Genomic DNA, 25,803 nt, shown 5'->3' on the forward strand with positions numbered 1-25,803 from the left:
TGTGTTTCCCTTTGCGCTCCACCAACTGCCATCCGAGGTCAACAACGAACAAAAAGGATTTACTTTCCTCTGCAGGCGGGCCTAGCAAAGTCTCAGCCCAGCCCAAACCCAAACTGGTTTGCCTCGCACGAGAAGATTCATAGGAGGATCGTACCAGTATCGGACACAACCTGTCGTGTGTATAGCAGGACTGGGCCATTTGCATCTGGCGACTGCCATATTCCTCCGGGGCTCCACGCCGGCTCACCGGCGACCACTCCCCCTGCCCGGGGCACCTGCTCCGCCCGCTCCTTGCCGCCCCCCCCCCCTCCCCGACCCGGCGCGCCCCCTGCTGCCGCCACTTCTCCTTGTGACGGCAACCTCCTCGGCCTCCTCCGTTCCGCTTCTTCTCGTAGTAAGTATCATCGGCTCCATTAGTTTTTTTTTTGGGGGTGATTTTGCAGAATGTGTGGTTAAATCTTGATGATGTTTGCGAAAATAGGATTGAAATCATGATACGGATTTGAAAGTAACCTCCCCTAGCTACAATTCTCTTACTCAAGGAAAATCGTTTGCCTCTGGATGTGAATACCCTTGCCAAGCCAGCTTCGTTGGCTTTGCCAATGGACCCTTTTCCATTTAACCGTATTCGATGCTCAAGTGAATGTTGAAATGGGTGAGCGGAGGACAGTTGGGAGAGCAAGTATCAAAGGAATCCATGCCGGATCGGAATGTTCGTAGATTATTAATGCCTGAAAACCCGTTCGCCACCACCTATTGTTCTTACCTTGGTTATGATACTTCATGTGTGGGAACTGATTATTGATTTTGGGACCAAACAAAAAAATCTTAACCTCAAATCTGTATGTTTTGTGTTTGGGTGTCAATCACAGGGTGCCTCTTTGGATGGTTGGGTAGGTGTTCGCCGGTTTGATCATGGTGTACAGCAAGGTGGAGGTGAACTTGAGAAGGCTGCTTGAGGCGGCTCCTCGGCAGCAGAATCAGGCTAAGCTTGTCCATGTATGTGTACCTCTACCCATCTTATTAAATTTACTTCATGCTCTGTTTCTGTTTATCGTCTGAGCAGATACTGCTCTGTAACTTAGTTAGATGGAGGAGAAGATATAGATTCAGCGTGGATCTTTTTGTTGTTATTAAACAAATGTAAAGAAAACTCAGCGATGGATTATGCTTGCTTGCCAACTAATATTCCCTTTAATCTTTGCATTTTGTATGGATTATGTACTGGCACTGATAGCCTCCAATGTGCAGTACATAACCACAGCGAGGGAGCTGCTGGAGCAGCTTGGAGCAGAAATCACACCGGAAGGGACATCAAGGTACTCGTGGGTTTCTATGTTCTCGATGGTATAGTATTTGTTCTTTTGGGGAATTAATATGTTGATGGTGGCACACAGCCTGCAACCAGTGTTGCAGCTAAAGTTTGCAGTGGATATATAATTTTATAAAGAAACACAGCTGGTATATTACAAGATCTCAACCATCAAAGTTGTAGCCTAATATCAAACTACACGTGAATCTCGTATCTGGCTCCTATTTCGTTAGTTTAGTGTGTCCTTCCAAGGTACCAATTTTTTAAATCATGCTAGTGCATCTGTATCAGTATCACCATCCAATTTTTTATATTTTGCATCAATGTAAAGTCTGGAAGTGGTAAATGATTAATGGTCTCTAATTATTGAAATACAGCAGCCTGTTTTGACTGATCGTGTGTTTGAGCATTTCAATTTTCAAATATTTATTTATTGGGGTAGCATGATCTACCTGAATGCTTTTGCATACTTTTGCTAGAGGAGTGGGCAAAAAAAAATCCATGACCGATACCGGTATAGTTTTTACCTTGCATATTTGAAAATTTTGTGATTTTGCACTGAACGAATTCCAAGCATACATAGCCTTTCTTTACTAAAAAAGATCCGTGATTCTCAAGTCAATGAAGGGACACAATTCTGAATACTCTTCCTTTTGATTTAGTAGTAAGCTGTTCACAAAAATCTGGATATTCTATCTGTAAAGATACTCTCGTTCTTGTCAAAAGAAATCTGATGTGAAGGTTTGGACTATAATTTTTAATGTTTTTCTTCCGTTTGATGGTCTGCATTTTGATGATGAGAATGTCTGATTGACCCCCTTCCTTTTTATCAGCAACTCTATATCTGATTCAATGGCCATAGTATTGTGTGGAGCAAAGCATGTTACCTTTTGTTATTTACGTATTTTCCCATGATCAGAACAACATGTTCATTCATAACTTTTTTCTTGATTTAGTGTTTCAAAAGCCAAGCTCAGTGAGTATTCAGAAAAGATTGAAGCACTAGCTGTCCAGCTCGCTGCTCCAGTGGTATGTATTTATCATGTTTATATTTTATATTGATATGCTGAATTCCTCTACCGTCGACTCAACACGACCACAAGTCCACAACATATGATGTCCTCAGACTCTTTTGAACTGATTTCTCGGATTGGCGCATACCACTGTAACTCTATAATCTTTGCTTCTGGATACACTTCAATCGCTGTCTTGTTTGATGCAGCCAGAAAATGAAAATCCGGTTGATGAAAGCAGAGAAGAGGAAAACTCTTACGAAAGAGGAAAGGTTGGAAGTCCAATATCCTTATCATCAGGATTGCGAAGGAGATCAATGTAAGTTAAATTTGGTCCCTTTTTGTTTGTTTTTTCTACCTGAAAGTTACAACTAATGAGCTATGTTGCGATTAAAAAGGGCTCATGCAGAGGTTGGACCAAGCAGTCACGAGAGAAAAGAAATAGATACTGGAGCACCTATTAAATTGGATGCAGAAGCTCAGGCTCACATTGAGAAGCATAGGTATGCTCCCAAAGTCTTTTGGACCTAAGTCTCTGGCTTAATGCTCTCATTATTCGTATCCACATAAGCATTCAGTTTACCAATCAATTCTTTGACTGGTCTCACTGATTTTGCTGTTATGAAAAGTTGAAAGCTGTCATCAGTGCTATGTTTGGTTAGTACCACTTTATTTGGATGTTATAAGACTGAAGCATGAAAAGTAAAAAGGTTGTGCATGATAAACTAATAAATATACTGGCTGTCCTCTTACTGTGTTGAATCTCCTTATTGCACAGGAAGCTGCAAGAAGATCTGACAGACGAAATGGTCGACTTAGCACGGCAGCTGAAGGAAAGTAGTATGCTAATGAACCAATCCGTGAAAGATACAGAGAAGGTAGATTTTTCTGTTGCCTTGGCATTGTTTCTTCTCTGGAGGAAGTTCCCTCAGTTCCTATCATTATGGATGTACTGAGAATGCTCACTTGCTGGGTACTGCTGATGCAGATCCTTGATTCCACGGAGAGAGCCGTGGAGCATAGCTTGGCGAGCACTGGTCGGGCGACGGCACGCGCCTCGGAGGTCTACTCCCTGGCCTCCAAGACAACCTGCTTCCAGTGGTTGCTCATCTTTATGATGACCTGCATGTTTGTCATGGTGGTTCTGCTCATACGGGTCACCTGATGTCGCTGTGGCCGCTGAAAACAGTGCCATCTGTAGCCGTTAAGATGGCACAATCTTGTAAACAATCCTTACATGAGCATAAACATGAACCTGTTTTCCAGAATGAGCATCGCTTGGTCTCACTGTCGTTATGGCAAGTTTGCCAAAGAGAGTTTTTCTGCTGGGAAATTTCCTGAGCGCATCGTGGACCTAGGTATTGTTGCCAACTGTCAAGTTTCAAAAGGCACCGAATAATTTTGAGCCTGTGTTTTCTGATGAAGTGTGAATCAAGAAGTTGTCGTTTTAGTAACTTTGAACAGATGTATATAATTTTGTTCGTTATGCACGCAATACCTTTTAGGGGACAAATGAACAATTTGTGCTGACCGCAATTGAATGGGTAAAAGAGCGACTAGAGGGGGATGAATAGGAGTACTTAATTTTTAGTCTTTTTCAATTATATTAGGATGATGCGATAAGTTCAAATTCTTTTCCTCCCGTGGTCTCTTCTCTTAGCCGCCTAGCCGCCTCCAGTTCATCCTCCTCCATAGATTGGTTCTCCCTCCTCCGGTCGGCTTCGTCGGCGTCAGGAGGAGTGGGGAACCCAATCTATGCGTGGAGTTTCGAATAAAAGTATTGTTTTCATTACATTATGTTAGGATTTTGGTAGCTGTCTTCTTGTTGGTTTCCCCTCAATGGAGATGGCATCGTCTGCAATAAGTGATCTTCGGTCTTTCGTTCGGCGACGAGATCTTCTTCCCAGCGTCAATGGTGGTGTTGAACAATCACAATTTTCTAGGTATGGGTCTTCGGATCTTGCTTCGTTAGATCGATTTTGAATCTTTTGTCGTTGTTGTCGCGAGGAGGATTATCCTCGCAGTTTTTGTCCCAGCTGCTACGTCCTCGAGAATGGTGATTCGTACTCTCGGCTCTCCATCGACGACGACAAAGCTAGTTGGTTATTATTCCCTGATATACTGGTGTTGGTACTCTTGCCGATGTTGTATGACTGCTTTAATGGTTGTGTGCGTGCACGCAGCCTTGGCATTACGGCTCAAAAAATTATGGGAGAACTTTCGTCGGTATCTACAGGTTTATGGTTCGTTATCTATCTTTGGTTGCCTTCAGAAGAGTACAAGATTGTGTTCTGGAAGAAGAAAGAAATTGAAGACCTCGAAGATTTGTTACTATCTTTTAGACTTTATTTTGTAATCGTTGGAGTCAGTTCATGTATCTCTACCATGTACTATTTGTTGCTATGAATATATGTGGTATTGATTGTCAAAGAAAAAAGGATGATGCGATAAGTTAAAGGTGAGCAATTTACCAAGGGGTGAATCTATATGATGCAAGCACAAGGTAAACTATGAAGGTACCATAACAACAAGCAAAATAACCACGAGGGAACAAGAAACATAGAGCTAGGATGAAGGGAGCGATGCAACCAAACCAAGGTGAAGACATGAGACACGTGCGATTGTTTCCCGTAGTAAGTTCTCAAGAAAAAATACATCTACATTTGAAGAGGTGTGGTGCCACGAAGATCATCAACCGCCACAAATACGTCACCTTCTTCGGTGAGCACAAGGTCGGTTTAGACAAGGTTGGGGCTAGAGATTCCTGTCCGGTGGACTGGAGATTTCGGCCTGTCCGGAGACTCCGCCTGAATCTCTGTCCTGGAATCTTCACATAGTGCATTCAAGCACCAGGATGTCTATTTTTTTTTATAAAGGGAATATATTAATATCAAAGGATACCAATTACACCCAGCCTCTGCAACAACGTAATGCCCTAAAACATTACGGATGCACGCAACCAAAAAAGAGAAAAAAGAAAACTAAGAAATAAAAGTCCCGCTACAGTATCATAGCCCTAGCAACAGTAATAACCACCACCAAGACAACACCTGAAATTCAGACTTTTCAAAAGCGACGCTTTCAAGAAGGGAACAGTGCACCAGCGTCTTCGTCGCCCGATCAAAGATCTTAGGTTTTCACCCTGAAGATAGTCTCCGCTCTCAAAACAATGATTACCAGGCACAACCAGTTAGGCCAGACCTTGGGTTTTCACCCAGAAAATTAAGACTCCGAACTTCACATGTGTTGCCGCCCCATTTTCATACCACTGCTGCGAAGTCCGGAACACCAAGCAAGCCCCTCAACAGCGTAAAGACTTGAACCTCCATTAGCTAGTCCTCCAATCCGGCCTTCATGACATTCTCTTCTTCTGACTTCACCATGGATTAGCTGTCACTTGGTGTCAATACAGAAAAGAGCTTTGCGCCGCTCCCTCTAGACCAAATGGTCGGAATAAAAGCATGGGTGCGCACGACCGAATACCACCGATCCAGCAAACTCCAAGCAATAGAAGCACTGTTACACTCGCCGGCGGCGCCTTCCGGAACTCAACACTCCGGCCAGATCATGAAGGCCAGGCCTCCGACAGGTCTTCATCTTCACCCAAGAGATACCCTAGGACCGCCGCCTTTATTCAGGTCGGTCCCCCACGCCGGCGACCATCCCAGGCTGGCCATGGTTGCCGCTGGAGACACCAAGCAGATCGCGTAGTCCGGAGACACCGCACACGCCTGGGCACCGCCGCAGCCGAACGCCAGCCCTCCACTGCCGGCCGCCGAGAGGCGAGGAGAAGGGGACCTAGGGTTTCCCCTTGTAGCCCGCCCCCACCCCTCCCTCCGCCGCCGGCAGGGCACACCACCGATGTCTATGAGTGCGAGGGTCGGAGATTCCAGACTCACACCCCGGACATTCCGCCCTAAGCAACAAGATTGCAACGAGCAATTTTCAGAGAGCTCTCTCCAACCACCTACAAACCTATGACAACAACGCACCTACGGCTTCACCACCATGGGATGTAGATCTTCATCTTCGCCTTTCCATTTTTTAGGGGTCTCACATGATCTCGTGCCTAGTAGCAAATCTTCCCTATAACACTTAGGGCACATTACAAGTTGCTAGTGTTGTTATCGAAGACACAAAACCTCTTATGGTATTGAAATGTTTCTTCAGCAGTGTTCTATATTGTATACTAAATCCATAATAATGAACACATGACTTCGTAAATTTAAAACCATACCTTTGTCTTCGGCTAACTACTTTGGCGACAACAACAACACCCTCGTAGCCGGGCAAATGATTCTTCCCTTATGACTCCTTCACCAATTGATGCCGCAAACCACCGGATAGTTCTCCAACTACATGGTTGAATCCGATCTCGTCGGTAAGTTCTTATGTCTAGTTTTGTATGGACCTCTACATAATTCTTATGTCTAGATAGTTCTCCAACTACTGTGATGCATTCAATCTCTAAGAAGTACAGATCCTAATCGCTGCTTACTTGATTATTGCGTGTCGTTTGATGCTCGCAGCTCCCGCGTACATGCTCACGGAGAAGACCAGGACGAGCAGCTACACAAGGTGCAACCATAGAGGCAACCACTACGCGAAGAACCACAACAACGAGCTGAAGAAGCTACTCAGGGAGATGGATGACGTGCACATTATTGATCTCGAAACCAACTTCACTAACATCGTCAATCCCGCCGAGGATACACTACACACCAATTTATTTTGAAACAACAATACTTATAATTTGTACTAAACTTATATACTTTTTTAGCAACTACGTGTTACATTCTAACAAGTATATTTTTTCTACTATTTACTCGGAATAGTTAAAGATATATAAATGTTGCTAAATCTTAGTTATCTTCAATGCTCTAAGTATCAGGCTATATAATGGAATCCATTTACAATTGCCGCGATATAGCTAATTTGGAGGATTGCATCTATCTGCTATAGCGTGTAAAACAAGTGGTAATATTCCTTGTTATACAGTTATAGTGGATAAGTTCAAATAAGTTTGCTTGTGGTAAATTTAAATTATATTTATAACAAAGGTTCCTAATTGAATTATGTTTCAACAATTGCATAAAATATGTAGTACATAGATATTTGTGTTAAAAAACTATAAAGAGTACGACCTAACAAAACATATTAATAGTGGTGTCTAGTATATGACTAGGTAACCATATTCTTGGAACTTCTAGAGAATAAATTAAAGCATTGGCATGATTCTTTACTCTTAGTTTATGGATATAATGTGTCTTTTAAATTACAATTGGCTCATTAAAAAGTTGATAACACGTGAGTGTCAATTTCATTTTAATAGCTCTTATAGTTATCACCAATGAACATATGGGTTCAACTACATTTGTAGACATATAATTCAATTGCTTATATTCTTGCACGCAACGTTGAACATGAAAACCAAGTTAGCATAGATTTCAGTATATGAACTAACATGCCATCACTGATCTAATTTGTTTGCCCTTGCGTGGTGCACGATCCAGGGTGCTGATCTTTGATCTACTAAAAGTTAAGAGTCTTATTTACTTTAATACATTCAAGAATGGTCTATTAGGTGTAACAAATAATAGTAATAGTGATTATTATAACAAAAAACTGCAGTTGGAGGCCGAGCTACATGTAGCTCTTTATATTAAAAAAATTAAAAGTTATAATTTAAAGTTCCAAAAAATCTGAAAAAACTCTAGATGTAGCCAATGATGTATGCTACAAATATGTAAAATCTCATTGTGAAATTCTTTATTTTATAGGATACACAAAATAAAAAATATGACAAGATTTATAATTTTAAAATATGCACTATTTACTATACTCAGAACCACACATTTGTCATTTTTTTGTAGCCTAAAATATAATGAATTTCATATTAAGATTTTACACGTTTGTAGATTTCATCGTTGAATTGTTTTTTTTTAGATTTTTTTGAAACTTAAAAATATGATTTTTATCCACTCCCGTAACTTATTATAACTTGGTCCCCTCCTCTTATCAAGGCATAGAGCGGTTATCTTTATGCCCGGCCTAGGGATCGGCCCTGTCTACTTTGACATGTTGGTGGCACTAGATTATTGCATCAAATAGATGATAGTCACGAAATCACAAATTAATGAGCAGGTAAAAGAAAGTACGAAAGATGTGAGAACACATGAAAATATAAAATATTAGAGTATTTGCGGAACTACCGGCTCAGTCTTCTGGAGGTGCTCATAGGGGTAGGGTGTGCGTGTGTGTGTTCATAGGGGTGAGTGTATGCGCGTGTATGTGAGCGCCTGCGTTTGTACTGTGTTTCTCAAAAAAAAAAACATTCTACGTTATGCAGAACCAGAGTAAACAACTTGATATTTCCGAGAGCACAATGTTGGAGCTTCCTTTCTTTTGACCGTCTGATTACTGAAGGTACATTTGGCCCTCTTTTTTGGTAGCTACATTTCAGTTAAGTGCATCTAAATTATGGAAACACAACGCGTGCTTAAAATCCAATTCAGTGGCTACAAACCTTCTAGCCTTTTCATACTTGAATTAGTTTTAGCTTTGACACATCTCAATACTCCTTCCAATCTATAATAAGTTTCAAGGTTTTAGTTCAAATTTAAACTATATTAAACTAAAATACCGGCATTTATTATGGATCGTGTACTTTTTCTACTCCATGTGATAGGAACCATCCATAATTCCAGTCAGATAGTGTCTCGAATGATACCCCAATAGCTGGTCACATAAGAGCATCTCCAGCCGCGTCCCCCAAAGCGGTCCCTAAAGATATTTGAGATGCGCCGGATAAAATTTTGTTCCCAGCCGCGCGCCCCAAAAGCCCTTTCCGCCCGGCGCGACTTAATATGGTGTCCAGCGCCCCGAGCCCGTCCCGCTCCATAGGGGATGCTCCGGGCACGTCGAACACAAAGAAATGCGAGGCGGGTACTGGCGGGACCGATGCGTCAGCGACACACGAACGAAGCAACTTTGCCTTAATGGAGATGGAGGGGCAGGCGAGACGTCCCGTCGGCACTGCGCAGCCTCCATGCGTCATCGGCGTTCGCACGCCACCTGGCTTTCCCGCGCTTTCTTCCCGCCGCTTCTAGCTGTAGGATAACGTTGCATAGAAAACAAAAAATTTCCTACCGCGAACACGCAATCCAAGCCAAGATGCAATCTAGAAGATGGTAGCAACGAGGGGGGTATCGAGTCTTACCCTTGAAGAGATTCCAAAGCCTACAAGATGAGGCTCTTGTTGCTGCGGTAGACGTTCACTTGCCGCTTGCAAAAGCGCGTAGAAGATCTTGATCACGATCGCTTCCGGCACCACGAACGGGCAGCACCTCCGTACTCGGTCACACGTTCGGTTGTTGATGAAGATGACGTCCACCTCCCCGTTCCAGCGGGCAGCAGAAGTAGTAGCTCCTCTTGAATTCGACAGCACGACGGCGTGGTGTCGGTGGTGGTGGAGAAATCCGGCGGAGCTTCGCTTAAGCGTGCGGGATGTGCTGGAGGAGAGAGACCGCTAGGGTTTGGGGAGAGAGGGGGTTGGGCGCCGGCCCTCTAAGGGGTGCGGCCAAGGCTGAGGCTTGAAGTGATCAGCCCCCTCTCCTATGCCCCTCATTATATAGGTGGAAGCACCAAGAGTTCTAGTCCAAGTCTTCGAATAAGACCCCAACACTAAAACCTTCCATATGTGGGAAACCTACTCAAGGAGGAGTCCTACCCAAGGTGGGACTCCCACCTTTCCTTGAGGTGGGTTGGCCGGCCACCCTAGGGGAGTCCACCTTGGACTCCTCCCCTTTAGGGTTGGCTGGTCATGCAAGGTGGAGTCCCTCCGGGACTCTACTTTCCATGGTGATTTCTTCCGGACTTTTCTAGAACCTTCTAGAACCTGCCATAAATGCACCGGATCATTTCCAAACTTGGAATATGACTTCCTATATATGAATCTTATTCTTCGGACCATTCGGAACTCCTCGTGATGTCCGGGATCTCATCCGGGACTCCGAACAAATATTCGAACTCCATTCCATATTCAAGTTCTACCATTTCAACATCCAACTTTAAGTGTGTCACCCTACGGTTCGTGAACTATGCGGACATGGTTGAGTACTCACTCCGACCAATAACCAATAGCGGGATTCGGAGATCCATAATGGCTCCCACATATTCAACGATGACTTTAGTGATCGAATGAACCATTCACATACGATACCAATTCCCTTTGTCACGCGATATTTTACTTGTCCGAGGTTTGATCTTCGGTATCACTCTATACCTTGTTCAACCTCGTCTCCTGACAAGTACTCTTTACTCGTACCGTGGTATGTGGTCTCTTATGAACTTATTCATATGCTTGCAAGACATTTAGACGACATTCCACCGAGAGGGCCCGGAGTATATCTATCCAGTCATCGGGATGGACAAATCCCACTGTTGATCCATATGCCTCAACTCATACTTTCCGGATACTTAATCCCACCTTTATAACCACCCATTTACGCAGTGGCGTTTGATGTAATCAAAGTACCTTTCCGGTATAAGTGATTTACATGATCTCATGGTCATAAGGACTAGGTAACTATGTATCGAAAGCTTATAGCAAATAACTTAATGACGAGATCTTATGCTACGCTTAATTGGGTGTGTCCATTACATCATTCATATAATGATATAACCTTGTTATTAATAACATCCAATGTTCATGATTATGAAACTAATCATCCATTAATCAACAAGCTAGTTTAAGAGGCATACTAGGGACTTCTTTGTTGTCTATATATCACACATGTATTAATGTTTCGGTTAATACAATTATAGCATGATATATAAACATTATCATAAACACAAATATATATAATAACCATTTATTATTGCCTCTTGGGCATATCTCCAACAGTCTCCCACTTGCACTAGAGTCAATAATCTAGTTTACATATGTAAAGATATAACACCTTGGCCTTCAGGTGCTTTATCATGTTTTGCTCACGGGAGAAGTTTTTAGTCAACGGATCCGACATGTTCGGAAACGTATGTATTTTGTAATTCATTTGCATCTCAACGCATCACTCATTTCCAAATGAGTCGGCATTAAATATGTTTGGTCTTACGGTGGAACCTTAATTCCGCGGTCTAAAATATGTCACTAATATTGTCACACACAATATAGCTTCAAAGTTCTGACTACTGTCGGAACTACACCAAGTTCTCAAAGAATCTCTTGACTTAACATCCTATGTCATTGTCAAAACAATGACATACTACTGCCTCTTTTGTAGAATCCGTCACAATATTTAGAATTCTTCTAAATCTAGCATAGACAACTTCTATCTCATTGTGCTACCTTTTAAATAACACTTAGCCTAATTTGAGATTTAAATTTTATTTTTTTATATGTGATCAAACTAATATCGGTGCAACACTTTACAGCGATTTGTTTGTCATTACCCCATACAAAACTATATATATATATCCTTAGTTGTTCTTAAGTACTCAAGGATATTCTTACTGTCGTCCAATGATCATCATATGAATCATTCTGGTATATGCTCATAACACTTTCTAGCACAGGACATCTGATTGTGTACATATTATTCGTGATCTATAATCACTCATGTGTTTTTACTCATTGAGTGTCAGATACACTCAATTCTTGTTAAAACTTCACATGATAAGAATATTTTCTTAATATTTCTATATTGAACTATTTCAATATCCATTCTATGTACTTTGACTTAAACTTTATTTTGTGTTTCAATCTATCTTCATAGATCTTGACACTAGATATGTTTTAGTCTATATCCTTTCATTGAAGTTAATTTCTCAATGAAACCTTTTAATCAAGTATATAATTACATTATTTATAACCAACTATATGTCATCTACATAAAGTATTATAAATATATCTCAGCGCTCCCACTTAATTTCTTGCAAATGCAAGCCTCTTCATCGTCTCTGATGAAATCAAAAACTCTTTGACTATTTCATCCGGTGAAGATTCCAACTCCGTGATACTCACTTCATCCAATTGAAGTTTGTATACCTATCTAGTATTCCACGGACCAGCAAAACTCTTGGTTGTATCTTGTATACACCTTTACTACACACTTCTGTTAAGTAATGTATTTTGCCATCTTACTAGCAAATCTCATAAAAGAAATATGTAGCGATTACTAGAATAATCCTCATAGACTATAAGCATTGATACGAAAGATCTAATCTTATCGTAGTCAACTCTTTGAACTTTGTCGTAAACAACTTTTCGACAAGTCGAGCTTCTTCAAGGATATTTCATCCAAGTCCATCAATTCTATAGATCCATTTACTTTCAAAAAGTATTTATCTATCTTGGATTTCATGGCGTATAGCCATTTTAACGGAGTCAGGGCCCATCATAACTTCTTTGTTTGTAGTTGGTTTATCATTGTTCAAAATCAATTCTTTGTCCACAAATCATTTATTTGATCACAAAGTAAACCATTCCTACAAGGTTCAATATGTACTTCGATCTCCATGGCTAAAACACTTTGTAGTCATAGGAGCCATGATCGTCGTGGCCGCTTCCGGAACCAATTCCGATGCTTGCGCTACTCGATCAATATGCTCAGGTTCATAAACCTTATCAAGTTCTATTGTCCTCCCACTCAAAAACTTCGCTAGAAACAATTTCTTGGAAATAAGAAACATTGACAAACACTTTTGTCTTTGTCTCCATTGTGGGAAGAATTCCCAATCAATTCTCTGAGATAACCAACAAAGACATTCATCCGATTTTGGTTGTAAACTTATTTACTTATGCTATGCATACCAAAATTTAAGAAAAGACTATTAGGGTTTATACCCATGTAATAACTCGTATGATGTCATTTCAACGGATCATGATGATGCTCTATTCGGTGTAAAGCGGTAGTCTCTAAAGCATAATTCACAAAAATATAATGGCATTAATATTTTATCTCATCATTGACCCAACTAGGTTTGGATACATCTCTCGGATACTTCATCATCACTATGATACTCCAAGAAATGTGAGTTGTAGAACAATTTCATAACTCTCTTAGATGTTCGCTAAAACTAGTAATTCAAATATTTCCACTATGATCCAATCATAGATATTTGACTTTTCTATTACGATGATTTCTACTTCATGCTGAAATTTATTTGAATCCATTCAAATGTTTCAAACTTCTTCCTTATCGAATATATCCACATATATATACTCAATTCATTGTTTGAAGTTTTCATGAAGTATAAGAATCTCCTGCACACAACTATGCCCAGTGATCCATATACATCATCATGTATGTTTCCACTAAGTTAGTTGCCCGTTCAAAACTTGGCCTATGAACGGTATTTTAGTCATTCTCTTTTAGAAAAGATTTGCAAGCGCCAAACGATTCAAAAAATCAAATGACTCCAAAAATCCATTTGCATGGAGTTTCTTCATGCGTTCCTTTCCAACATGACCTAAATGGAGGTTCCACAAATAAGTGGAATTCAAATCATTTGCCTTATGGCATTTTAGCGTCAGTGTTATGTATGTGTGTTTCACCATTAAGATTTATAATAACTTATCCATCGTACATGGAGTAATGTCATAATTTAAACAACTCATTGTTTTCATTTGACCGGAGCAAAATAACAATTATTAAGTTCTTTATTATAAATTCTAAGGGCTAGATAGAATGCCAAAGATGAACATAATAACACTTTATTTTTGTTCCAGAGCGTGCATTCCTATCATATTCCTTGTCGAGTCACTTAGGCCATTGAATTCTTGTATTGCGTTGTTTTTGTATGACACTTCATACCAACCAATATAGTACTAATACCCAAGAATTTCATAGTGTGACCTAACTAGGAATACAATCATAACATGTATATCATTTATATACACTGAGCTAGACTTTCTAGTCTTTTCTTTCTTTTCGCCAAAACATCTTTTGCGGTTTCTCTTTTAGCTTTCCTCATTATTCGGAAAAACACTTCAACATTAATAACTTCTAGGTTTATTGGTCTGATACCAATAACCTTGAGGTTCTTATTTTGAAGTTGATCATCATATGACAAGTGTTCCGGATTTCACTATTAGTAACCTTGTAATATGATGAACAATTTCACTCATAATTTAATCCATCATATCATGACGACTTTCCGAGACCATGTACGTACATGCTAGGCTCGTAAAGTTTTAACCTTGGTATTTGCATGTGCAAATCTAGCTTGCACCCGTTGTATGCACACGTAGAATCTATCACACCCGATCATCACGTGATGCTTCGAAACGACGAGTCTTAGCAACGGTGCATATTAAGGATGGTCACTTCATGGATATGCGAATATCGTTAGTGCCCCAATAGTTGGATGATTGTGACGCCTTGCGTCTTCAACCTTCGTACATTCCCATAAAACTTATGAGTTCATGTAGTCTCACCAAATTATATTCTATCATCTTGCAATAAGGTCTTAGATATCACATATATCTCATACCTTGATTATTTCTGAAAACTAAATTTTCAGCTCCTTACTTTTCAAACAGATTTGAACTTCAAGTTTCACGGAGACAAGATAACTTTAGGTACTAATTGAAACCATAGCTCTTTTAATCAACAATGTGAGGTTTACTAAAAGTTTGCAATAGGACTTAATCAATTCTTGATTCTTTAACAATACGGTACCAATCCGTAAAGTTTCTTGTCAGATTTTAACAGTATTTCTATCTCAATTACAAGACTAGCGCATGGTAGAAAACGGATGCCAATACTACAAAATTAATTCAAAATACTACTCGAGACTATGTTTATGATAATTAGTTCATGTTTTAATCTAATTACTAATGAACTCCCACTTAATACAACATCCCTCATAGTTGTTAAGTGGTACACGATCCAAATCCACTACACCAAAACCGATCATCACGTGAGATGATGTAGCTTCAATAGTGAACATCAAAATGTTGATCATATCATCCATATGACTCGTGTTCAACCTTTCGGTTTCCGTTGTCCCGAGGCCATGTCTGTACATGCTAGGCTCGTCAAGCAAACCCAAGTATTCCGCGTGTGCAACATGGCTTACACCCGTTGTATGTGAACGTTGAGTCTATCACATCCGATCATCACGAGATGCTTCGAAACGTTGAACTGTACAACGGTGCATACTAGGGGAGAACACTTTATTATCTTGATATTAATGTGAGGGATCATCTTATAATGCTACCGTCGCGATCTAAGCAAAATAAGATGCATAAAAGGATTAACATCACATGCAGTTCATATGTGATATGATATGGCCCTTTTGTCTTTGCGCCTTCGATCTTCATCTCTAAAGCACGGACATGATCTCCATCATCAACGGGCATGATCTCCATCATCGTCGGCGTAGCGTCAAGGTTCATGGCGCCGTCTTCATGGTTGTTCACCTCATGTAGCAACTATTATAACTACTTTGAAATACTACTCAACATGAAATTAAAGACAACCATAAGGCTCCTGCCGGTTGCCACAATACAATAATGATCATCTCATACATATTCATCATCACATTATGGCCATATCACATCACCAAACCCTGCAAAAACAAGTTAGACGTCTCTAATTTGGTTTGCATATTTTACGTGGTTTAGGGTTTTCGAGTAAGATCTAATCTACCTACGAACATGAACCACAACGGTGATACTAGTGTTGTCAATAGAAGAGTAAATTGAATCTTCACTATAGTAGGAGAGACGAGACACCCGCAAAGCCTCTTATGCAATACAAGTTGCATGTCGAACGAGGAACAAGTCTCATGAACGCGGTCATGTAAAGTTAGTCCGAGCCGCTTCATCCTACTATGCCACAAAGATGCAAAGTACTCAAACTAAAGATAACAAGAGCATCAACGCCCACAAAACCATTGTGTTCTACTCGTGCAACCATCTATGCATAGACACGGCTGCGATACCACTGTAGGATAACGTTGCATAGAAAACAAAAATTTTCCTACCGCGAACACGCAATCCAAGCCAAGATGCAATCTAGAAGATGGTAGCAACGAGGGGGGGGGGGGGTATCGAGTCTTACCCTTGAAGAGATTCCAAAGCCTACAAGATGAGGCTCTTGTTGCTGCGGTAGATGTTCACTTGCCGCTTGCAAAAACGCGTAGAAGATCTTGATCACGATCGCTTCCGGCGCCACGAACGGGCAGCACCTCCGTACTCGGTCACACGCTCGGTTGTTGATGAAGACGACGTCCACCTCCCCGTTCCAGCGGGCAGCGGAAGTAGTAGCTCCTCTTGAATTCGACAGCACGACGGCGTGGTGTCGGTGGTGGTGGAGAAATCCGCCGGAGCTTCGCTTAAGCGTGCGGGATGTGGTGGAGGAGAGAGACCGCTAGGGTTTGGGGAGAGAGGGGGTTGGGCGCCGGCCCTCTAAGGGGTGCGGCCAAGGCTGAGGCTTGAAGTGATCAGCCCCCTCTCCTATGCCCCTCATTATATAGGTGGAAGCACCAAGAGTTCTAGTCCAAGTCTTCGAATAAGACCCCAACACTAAAACCTCCCATATGTGGGAAACCTACTCAAGGAGGGAGTCCTACCCAAGGTGGGACTCCCACCTTTCCTTTAGGTGGGTTGGCCGGCCAACCTAGGGGAGTCCACCTTGGACTCCTCCCCTTTAGGGTTGGCTGGTCATGCAAGGTGGAGTCCCTCCGGGACTCTACTTTCCATGGTGATTTCTTCTGGATTTTTCTAGAACCTTCTAGAACCTGCCATAAATGCATCGGATCATTTCCAAACTTGGAATATGACTTCCTATATATGAATCTTATTCTCCGGACCATTCCGGAACTCCTCGTGATGTCCGGGATCTCATCCGGGACTCCGAACAAATATTCGAACTCCATTCCATATTCAAGTTCTACCATTTCAACATCCAACTTTAAGTGTGTCACCCTACGGTTCGTGAACTATGCGGACATGGTTGAGTACTCACTCCGACCAATAACCAATAGCGGGATACTGGAGATCCATAATGGCTCCCACAGATTCAACGATGACTTTAGTGATCGAATGAACCATTCACATACGATACCAATTCCCTTTGTCACGCGATATTTTACTTGTCCGAGGTTTGATCTTCGGTATCACTCTATACCTTGTTCAACCTCGTCTCTGACAAGTACTCTTTACTCGTACCGTGGTATGTGGTCTCTTATGAACTTATTCATATGCTTGCAAGACATTTAGACGATATTCCACCGAGAGGGCCCAGAGTATATCTATCCGTCATTGGGATGGACAAATCCCACTGTTGATCCATATGCCTCAACTCATACTTTCCGGATACTTAATCCCACCTTTTAACCACCCATTTACGAAGTGGCGTTTGATGTAATCAAAGTACCTTTCCGGTATAAGTGATTTACATGATCTCATGGTCATAAGGACTAGGTAACTATGTATCGAAAGCTTATAGCAAATAACTTAATGACGAGATCTTATGCTACGCTTAATTGGGTGTGTCCATTACATCATTCATATAATGATATAACCTTGTTACTAATAACATCCAATGTTCATGATTATGAAACTAATCATCCATTAATCAACAAGCTAGTTTAAGAGGCATCCTAGGGACTTCTTTGTTGTCTATATATCACACATGTATAAATGTTTCGGTTAATACAATTATAGCATGATATATAAACATTATCATAAACACAAAGATATATAATAACCATTTATTATTGCCTCTTGGGCATATCTCCAACACTAGCCTCTTCCCGCGCTATCTTCCCGCCTCTTCTGGCGACGCCGGCGTCTATAAAAAGCCTCCCCCGCTTAATGGTAGCCACCACAGCCGCCGGCACCCCTTTCTCCACCGCAAGCACATCCCTCGTCGCACACACACCACCTGCGCAACGATGAACCGCGCCGGCGCCGACCAGTTCCCTCCACCACCGTCTCCACCACCACCTCCACCACCTCCAGCACCGCAGTTCGACATCGACCGGGAAGCTGTGGAGAACGAGACGTCGGAGGAGGCAGCGCTGGCGGACACTATAGCGGTGTTCGACGCCACCACGACGGAAGAGGCGCGGCGGCGCCGGGCGTGAGGAGATGGACGAGTGGTAGCATGTGCAGAGTGGGAGCGCCTGCACATGGAGCGGGATCTCCAGTACCGTGAGCGGCAGGAGGTGATTGAGCAGCGGCAGCGGGAGGCGCAGGAGCGTCAGCTGCGGGAGGCGGCGCAGGAGCGTCAGCTGCGGGAGGCGGCGCTGGCGGCAGCGAAGGCGGCCTGGGGGCGCGAGCGGATGCGTTGTCGGCGGCTATGGCGGCGCAAATGGAGGAGGAGGACCTCGACGACGACGAGGCGGAGGCGGCGGAGGAGGAGGACAACGACGACGACTTTAACTGGTTCGACGATGATGGGCCGCACCTGGACGAGGCGGTGGATCAGCAACGAGTGCTCGTCGAGTCGTTCGAGCCGCAGAAGAAGCTGCAGGACGACGCCCGTGTCCGCGAAGACGAGCAACTTCGGCGCGCCGTCGAACTCTCCCTCCAGACGGCGCAGCAGGGGAGGGCAGGCGACGACGCGCTGATGGAGCACCACGTCTTCTCGTCACCCTCCGTACGGAGAGGCGGCGCGCGGCATAGGAGCTGCGTCAGAGGGGAGGCGACAACGGGACGGGGCCGTCGAACGCACCACCGGGCGGCCAGTAGGCTAGGGTTAGATAATCTAGAGGTTTTCATTCAAACTTGTAAAATATAATCAAATTTGAATAAAAACCTTTATTTTCATGCACTTTTATTTATGGGTGCACGTTAGGTGAATGCGGCTGGGGAGCGACGTCCCCACGCGACACGAATCAAACACGTCTCCCAAATGCTCGATCCAACGCCACTTGAGGATCCGCTTTGGGGGGCGCGGCTGGAAATGCTCTAATGCCCTTGGGTTCACAAGTACTGCTAAAAAAACTTCGAACTCCCCTTTTTTTTTTAGTTACAACAGTATTTTTCGATGCTTTGCACTATAATTGCCTTGCTGGTTTTCATTTCTGCTGAGATTTGATGCCCTTTTAGTTTGACGGAAAATGCCCACATTTCTCCCGGCAGCCTCAATCCTAGCCATACAATGTTTGATCCAACGGCATAGGGTGATCAAACGTCAATTCAGCGTCTTCAACCCAAATGCAGAGCACAGCACAGCATACGGTTCCAGGACCAAATCGAACAGAGCCGTCGGCCGCACTTCGGCTTGGCGGTCGCGACAGGACACCCCGCCGGCGCGGCGACCGAGACCTCCGGGCTCCGGCTCCTAATCAATCTCGCAAGACTCACCCATGACCAGCGACCGGTGCACGGAGCTCGCGGCCGCGATGGCTGATGCAGCGGGCATAACCTCTTCTTCCGGGTGGGACTTCACCTGGTGAGTGGTGAACTTCTCCTGGTCGGCTCGTACCTGTGGCGAAGACGGTCGTAGTCAGCTCTGTGGGCTTCGTAGCTTCTTATGCAGTAAATTGCGTATCTTGCTGTTGCTGACTCCTGGCTGCTATATTACTAGTTTACTACTACTACTACTAACCTTGCGCGCGTGGTGTTTGATGCATTGCCGGATAATAGCTGGTTATAGTTATATGCAGAAAATACAGCACGGTAAATTGAGATTACGCACACCTGATCTTTTTTTTTAGACGGAAGGCTCGAGCAGAGCCCGGCTTTAAATTAATAAAGCCACAACGGCAGAGTACATAGCCCACAACAACAGAATCTTACAACACACAAACATCAACCGGGCAGGATCGCCCCAAACTGAAGCACAAACACACACACACAAGGTCGGAGGGTGCCCCAACACCACCGAAGCCTGACGCCGGAGATACAAAGCCACCAAAGAGGGATCTAGCTGTCGCGGTCCCTGATGGTCGACTGGAGAGTGCGGATCCGGGTGACCGCCCACTCCACAGCTTCGCGGTCCTTCTTCCTAGCCACTAGCTTCCACACCTGCAAGTACATAGACATTTTGTAGAGGGCATCAGCAGGTTGGCGGGGAAAGACCCCGTCAATCGAGAATTTGTTCCTAATATTCCAAAGCGTCCACAACAGGGCAGCGCACGCCATCCCAAGGACCCGCTTAGGTTGACCCCGCTGAGCATGGAGGAGCCTAAAGATATCCGCGAAACAAGACGGGTTCCAAGTGTGGCCGAGCAGTTCCCGAACTGCACTCCACATGAACCGAGCGAGGGACAGTCGAAAAAGATGTGATTGTTATCTTCAACTTCCCCACAAAGGGCACAAAGACCCAGGGACGGCCCCCTACGCCGCCGGATGTTCTCATTAGAAGGGAGGCGTTTTCTAGCGAGTTGCCAAAGAAAAATCCGGACCTTTGAGGGGATCGAGAGTTTCCAGAGGTCGCTAAAGAACTTCGAGGGGGTCCCCTGACAAAGTCTAAGGTATAACGAGCGCACGGAGAACCTCCCCGAAGGTTCAAGGGCCCACGTAACCTGATCCGGAAGGGGGAGGGAGGTGGCACCCGAACCTCCCGAAGGAGATTGGCAAGGGCCCCCCGGTCTCCCGGCCCAAGCTCACGGCGGAGCGGGAGGTGCCACGAGGTACCTGTGCGGGCAGCGGCAACCGAGATATCTTGGTCCATGGCAACGGCGAAGAGCGTAGGGAATCGGTCGCATAGGGGTCCCGACCCCTGCCACCAATCACGCCAGAAACTCGTTGTCTTGCCGTCAAGCACCCTATGCTTCGCTCCCAAGCGAAACAAGTGCTTAAGTTTCTGAATGGAGTTCCAGAACTGGGAACCAGGGCGATGCTCGTCCAGCATGAGATCCTTATCCCTAAGGTACTTGCTCTTGAGGATATCCGCCCAAAGACCTTGCTCCCCAGAGTAGATCCTCCAGATCCATTTGACCAAAAGACAGGCATTCATGAGGCGCACACCTGATCTGGTTTTCCTAGTTTTACAACATGTGCTTTTAGAAAGTTGAGCACTTTGAGCATAAATGTCACAGTGGTCTATGCAATTAAATCACCTGAGTCAGTGATAGTTTTGTTAGCTGGGAGCCTGGGAGTTGACATATCATATATGAAAGCCAAATGCTGAGAAGATTCCAACTCGTGAAGATTCAGAAGCCACTACCCAGAATCTTGCTCCCAAAAGGCATCAGTTCCCTTGGGCCCTATTTCTGGGGCCACCATTGCTGCAACCAATATAAGTGTCGAAATAAAATCTGATTAGGATGTTTAATGACTTTGCGATTGGATGTGACATCATTCCTCGACAGCCAAATAGCTCTATAAGCAGCATCTGCTCCCACTAATACCGCTGATCTAAGCTCTTTAGGGACCATACTAGACCAGTTACCAAACGTATGATCAACAGTAGCTTGTGTCTGAATACCCACTGCAATCCTAATAGCCCTCCACAATGGACAAGCAATTGTACGCAGTGGTACGGATACCTGAATGATGATGCTAATATTTTCTGTTGTGCTTATTTCGACCAACACAACCTTGCCAAGAAATCCTTGAAATAGTGACAATCAACTTCATATATATTACGTTGTCAGATCATGTGCTCTGCTACCTCCACAGTGTTACTCCTTTGAGAATTGACACACAATATGCGAGCGGTACTGTATCATCAGCACATAATATAACAGATAAATTATAATTGTTGTGATTCAAATGTAATCTGCGGTATTGCGGTTCAAATGTCCTCCTCCTGCCTGTCTGCATCTGTTGTTTTATTTTTCCTGGAGGAATTTTACACTGCAGTATTTGACGTTTTGTTTGCCAGTGATTATGAAGTTGATTGTGGATCCGAGGAACATGCCTACATTGTCTACAAAACACTAGCTGTTGACAATGAGGTAAAGAAGAAGTCGCATTTGAGCTCTCAACAAGATCTCTCCCTTCATAAAATTCTCATGTTTCTTTGTTCATGGCATGTTTGTCAAAAACTCTTTTTGATATCTTTGTATTGCAGTTGCAGCCCGATAAGGTCAGGAGGGAGATGGCTGTGTCTGGTGGCAAGCTTCTCGTGTCAGTAAATCTACACCCACACTTCTAAGAACTGCCTAATCTGCATTGCTCCACGAGGCGTAGCTAACCATTTAAACCTTACCTTCCTATCTGTGAACTCGCAGGCACTTTGAAGCAGTAGAAGCCCGGTTTCTGCGAGCATCTTTCAGCGCGTTTGTCGAACTTATGGTACTTGTGACGAAGCTCGTCGAAGAATATGGTGATGTGAGGCAGGCCTGATGATGGCTGATGGCGCAGCGCCTGTCTCTGCTGACGCTCTCTTCATCGTCAAGGTAGAGGCTATATTGGACAACACAAGTAGCTGATTCCTGATGGACAAATCTTGTACGGAGCACTATGCATCGTGCCAGCTGTGGTGTTCTAGATTACATTGTTTGCTCGATCAACCACTGCACTTTTGGACGCTTTTGGAAAGCAGTACTACAAACAAAGACCCCATAAGAAACGATGTTTGGTTTGAGCCGGTAATGCAGCAAGTAGTAAGAGAACATCTAAGCTAACTAGGTAAAGGACTTTGAAGCATTGATTTCCTGATGGATGCGTTCTGAACTAAATATTGTACGGACTGTAGTATGCATGGTGCAAGCTGTGGTGTTTGCTCGATCAACCACTGCACTTTTTGGTTATTTTGGAAAGCAGTACTGCAAAGACACCATATATAAGAAATGATGTTTGGTTTGAGCTGGTAACACAGCAAGTAGTAAGAGACATCTAAGCTAACTAACTAGTTAAATGACTTGATTAATTAATATTGCCATGTTACAATCAGCGTGAGCAGTACACATGGCGTCAGTGCATCGATCATAGCTCTGTCTTATTATTACCACCAAACCTGCAGACTACTAAGAGCGACAGCAGCACACCTGAACGTGACAATCAACTAGCGACCACACAATACTACTAATAATCCTTAACTAATGAAGCCACACAAGCACACCCTGCAGTACGATAATAAATTAACCAAACTCCATATCACTCTTCCCCATCTGTGCATGTCATAACATGTCACTGGCGTCGTCGGAGTACGTGCGTCTCACAGGGCGGCGACGATCTCGATGACCTCCGGCTTGTCGATCTCCGCCGCCTTGGGGTTGACAGCGTCGGTGTGCTGCTCGATCGCCCTGACCTCGATCTTGTGCACGCCGACGACCGGGACGGGGCCCACGGAGAGGATGGCGACGGTGTGCACGGGCAGCTCGATCACCTGGTGCACGGCGGCGCCGCCATCTCCGGCGTCGGTGGTGGTGGGCAGCACTGCGGCGTTGCTGGGGTTGCGGTACCAGAAGTAGAGGCCCATCTGGGCGCAGCTGAAGAATAGGCCTCCCACGTTCGGGTACTGCATGCACGCGCGCATAAAATTCATGATGAGATTGACGAAGCTATGAGTAGTGGCAATGGTGGTAAGTAGAAGTTATGTACCATGACGAATGGGTCGTGAGTGAAGAGGCCGTAGCAGAACCAGGCGACGGCGCTGAGGACGAGGCAGCCGGAGAGGCCGACAGGCAGGAACTCCACGCTCTTGGTCTTGATCACCTTGAACTGCACCCACCGATCCATGGATATATGCCATGTCATGCGTGGCCCAAGACGTAATTGAACGAAGAGCAGATCGAAGGGAGAGAGCGCTACTTACGATGACGGAGAGTGGCGCGACGAAGACGGCCATGGAGAATGCGAGGCAGACGCTGCCGAGGAACTTGACGCGCTGCGCCGGCCCGACGGCCTTGAGCGTGAGGGCGACGACGAGGCCGAAGGCGGCGACGTCGAGGAGGAAGAAGTAGGCGAGCGTCCTGAGCCTGGCGCGGCGCGGCGCGTAGACGAGGTAGGCGGCGATGTAGATGAACTCGATGCCGCAGCCGAAGGCGTTGATGGTGAGCAGCAGGCGGGAGTTGGTCTTGATGAGCGCGTAGAAGATCCACAGCACGCAGCTGAAGAGCGCCACCACGTACGGCACCGAGCTGAACCCGCCAGTCGTCTTCTTCGTGAACACCTGCCTGAACGTCGCCCTGCAGTAAATCGAGAAACAGTCAGGTCAGGTCAATGGCGGCGCCGTTGCTCGGTGAAAAGATCATTACTGCGATAAGAGATGGCGACTTACAGTGGTGCCAGGAACACCATGAAGGAGATGATGTTGCCTGCAAAGGAAAAGAGGAAAACCGACGCCGTTAGCATCTGTCAGTGGCATTCTTTAATTGTATCGGTAATAGAGTGCAGTAGTATGTAATTTTTATTTGAGTGCTGGTACAACTAATGGCAAGCTAGGAAGTTGCTGGGGGTGAACACGCATCCCTCACCGCCCAACCAATCGCTACTTCAAGAAAAGGAATTTCAAGACAGGGAAAGATATAGACAGATAGAAAGAGTGAATCATGGTGAGCTGTTGGTAAGAAGCTAGGAATGGATTAATGGAGATTTAGCCAGTTAGTTGCGCTAGCAATAAATCCGTGTCCGTGTGAAGTGTTTGCGTATTGGTAGGAAACCAAGGATGTGCCCGTGCCAGAATTGGAGCTTCTCCCCTGCTCTATGCATATGCGTTAACCTACCTACACGACGCTGCGATGACTTGTGATCAATGTATATATATGATCATCAAGCATGCGTGAGCTTTATCCATGGAAACGCCAAAGGTGTGTGCGTGCTAATCAAACATAAACTGTGCATTATTTCTCCACTAATTACCTGCGACGCCGGCGAGGGTGATCGCCAGACCTCCAGTCATCTCGACGGCGACTCCGGTACTGATGTCAACTAGAGAGAGGAGGGTGTGCAGGAAGAGGAGGGAGAGAGAGAGAAGATCTCAGCCTAGGCCAAAACCCCCTTTCCTACTCCCTGTCTACGTGACACAAGGCTCAGTGGCTAAGCTCTGCGAGAGATGCAACTGCTTCTTGTGTGCTTTGGCATCGGCCACGGGGGTTTATATATAGTCGGGGGGCGCCTCGCTTTTGCTGGTGCTGTACAGTGAGCCGCCCACTGCCAGCCGCATGATCTCGATTCATCAACCCTGATCGATGAGAGCTTTGCACACCCTGTCCCTCTGCTCTCGTCTAGTCTAGATCTCTCTTCTCCCAGAACATTTGCTGCATTTGGAACGTGTATGAACAATGGGTTTTGAAAACGTCTCTCTCTCTCCAACGTATAGCTTAATTGATTTGTGTGGTTTACTCTTAGAAAGTTGTGTGATCATGGGGAAAGATGCATCTAATAATAATGTGGCTATTTATGTGTCAGGCTTCTGGGTGATGCCTTATGCATGTAATACATGTTGAGTAAACATTATTTGGTTTAGTTGATTTCCGGTTGCACATTTTGTCTTAACCAAATTAAATTGCTCATTTCAAAGATGTGTACCTTCGGTAAATTTCTTAATTAGCTTCTATTTTTTTCGATAAAAGGAATATGTTCATATCGAAAGATACCAATTACACCGAGACTCTGCAAACGCA

General features: G+C 44.2%; 3 protein-coding genes across 5 annotated transcripts; 2 read left to right on the plus strand and 1 right to left on the minus strand.

Moving 5' to 3' along the window:
• The first annotated feature begins 295 nt into the window (after window positions 1-295).
• On the plus strand, window positions 296-3,621 carry LOC124679038. Of its 2 annotated transcripts, none has more exons than XM_047214865.1 (8): window positions 296-394; window positions 873-999; window positions 1,252-1,319; window positions 2,269-2,341; window positions 2,535-2,644; window positions 2,724-2,828; window positions 3,104-3,203; window positions 3,314-3,621. In XM_047214865.1, exons 2-8 carry the CDS (start codon window positions 916-918, stop codon window positions 3,488-3,490), a joined length of 717 nt encoding a protein of 238 aa, XP_047070821.1. In that variant the 5' UTR covers window positions 296-394; window positions 873-915; the 3' UTR covers window positions 3,491-3,621. The 2 variants fall into 2 exon arrangements, with proteins under 2 accessions (XP_047070821.1, XP_047070829.1); XM_047214873.1 differs by having other exon boundaries at window positions 329-394; window positions 898-999.
• Window positions 3,622-19,608: 15,987 nt separating this feature from the next.
• LOC124679052 lies at window positions 19,609-22,985 on the plus strand. Of its 2 annotated transcripts, none has more exons than XM_047214884.1 (4): window positions 19,609-19,736; window positions 22,116-22,188; window positions 22,305-22,360; window positions 22,465-22,985. In XM_047214884.1, exons 1-4 carry the CDS (start codon window positions 19,651-19,653, stop codon window positions 22,577-22,579), a joined length of 330 nt encoding a protein of 109 aa, XP_047070840.1. In that variant the 5' UTR covers window positions 19,609-19,650; the 3' UTR covers window positions 22,580-22,985. The 2 variants fall into 2 exon arrangements, with proteins under 2 accessions (XP_047070840.1, XP_047070846.1); XM_047214890.1 differs by having other exon boundaries at window positions 22,311-22,360.
• Window positions 22,986-23,393: 408 nt separating this feature from the next.
• Window positions 23,394-25,079, minus strand: LOC124649721 (bidirectional sugar transporter SWEET11-like). The gene is made up of 5 exons (XM_047189307.1): window positions 25,040-25,079; window positions 24,459-24,495; window positions 23,994-24,366; window positions 23,780-23,899; window positions 23,394-23,696 (listed from the first exon to the last, which is right to left on the minus strand). Exons 1-5 carry the CDS (start codon window positions 25,077-25,079, stop codon window positions 23,394-23,396), a joined length of 873 nt encoding a protein of 290 aa, XP_047045263.1.
• Window positions 25,080-25,803: the final 724 nt, after the last annotated feature.

The sequence above is a fragment of the Lolium rigidum genome, chromosome 1, assembly GCF_022539505.1.
Source record: "Lolium rigidum isolate FL_2022 chromosome 1, APGP_CSIRO_Lrig_0.1, whole genome shotgun sequence".
Taxonomy (NCBI): Eukaryota; Viridiplantae; Streptophyta; class Magnoliopsida; order Poales; family Poaceae; genus Lolium; species Lolium rigidum.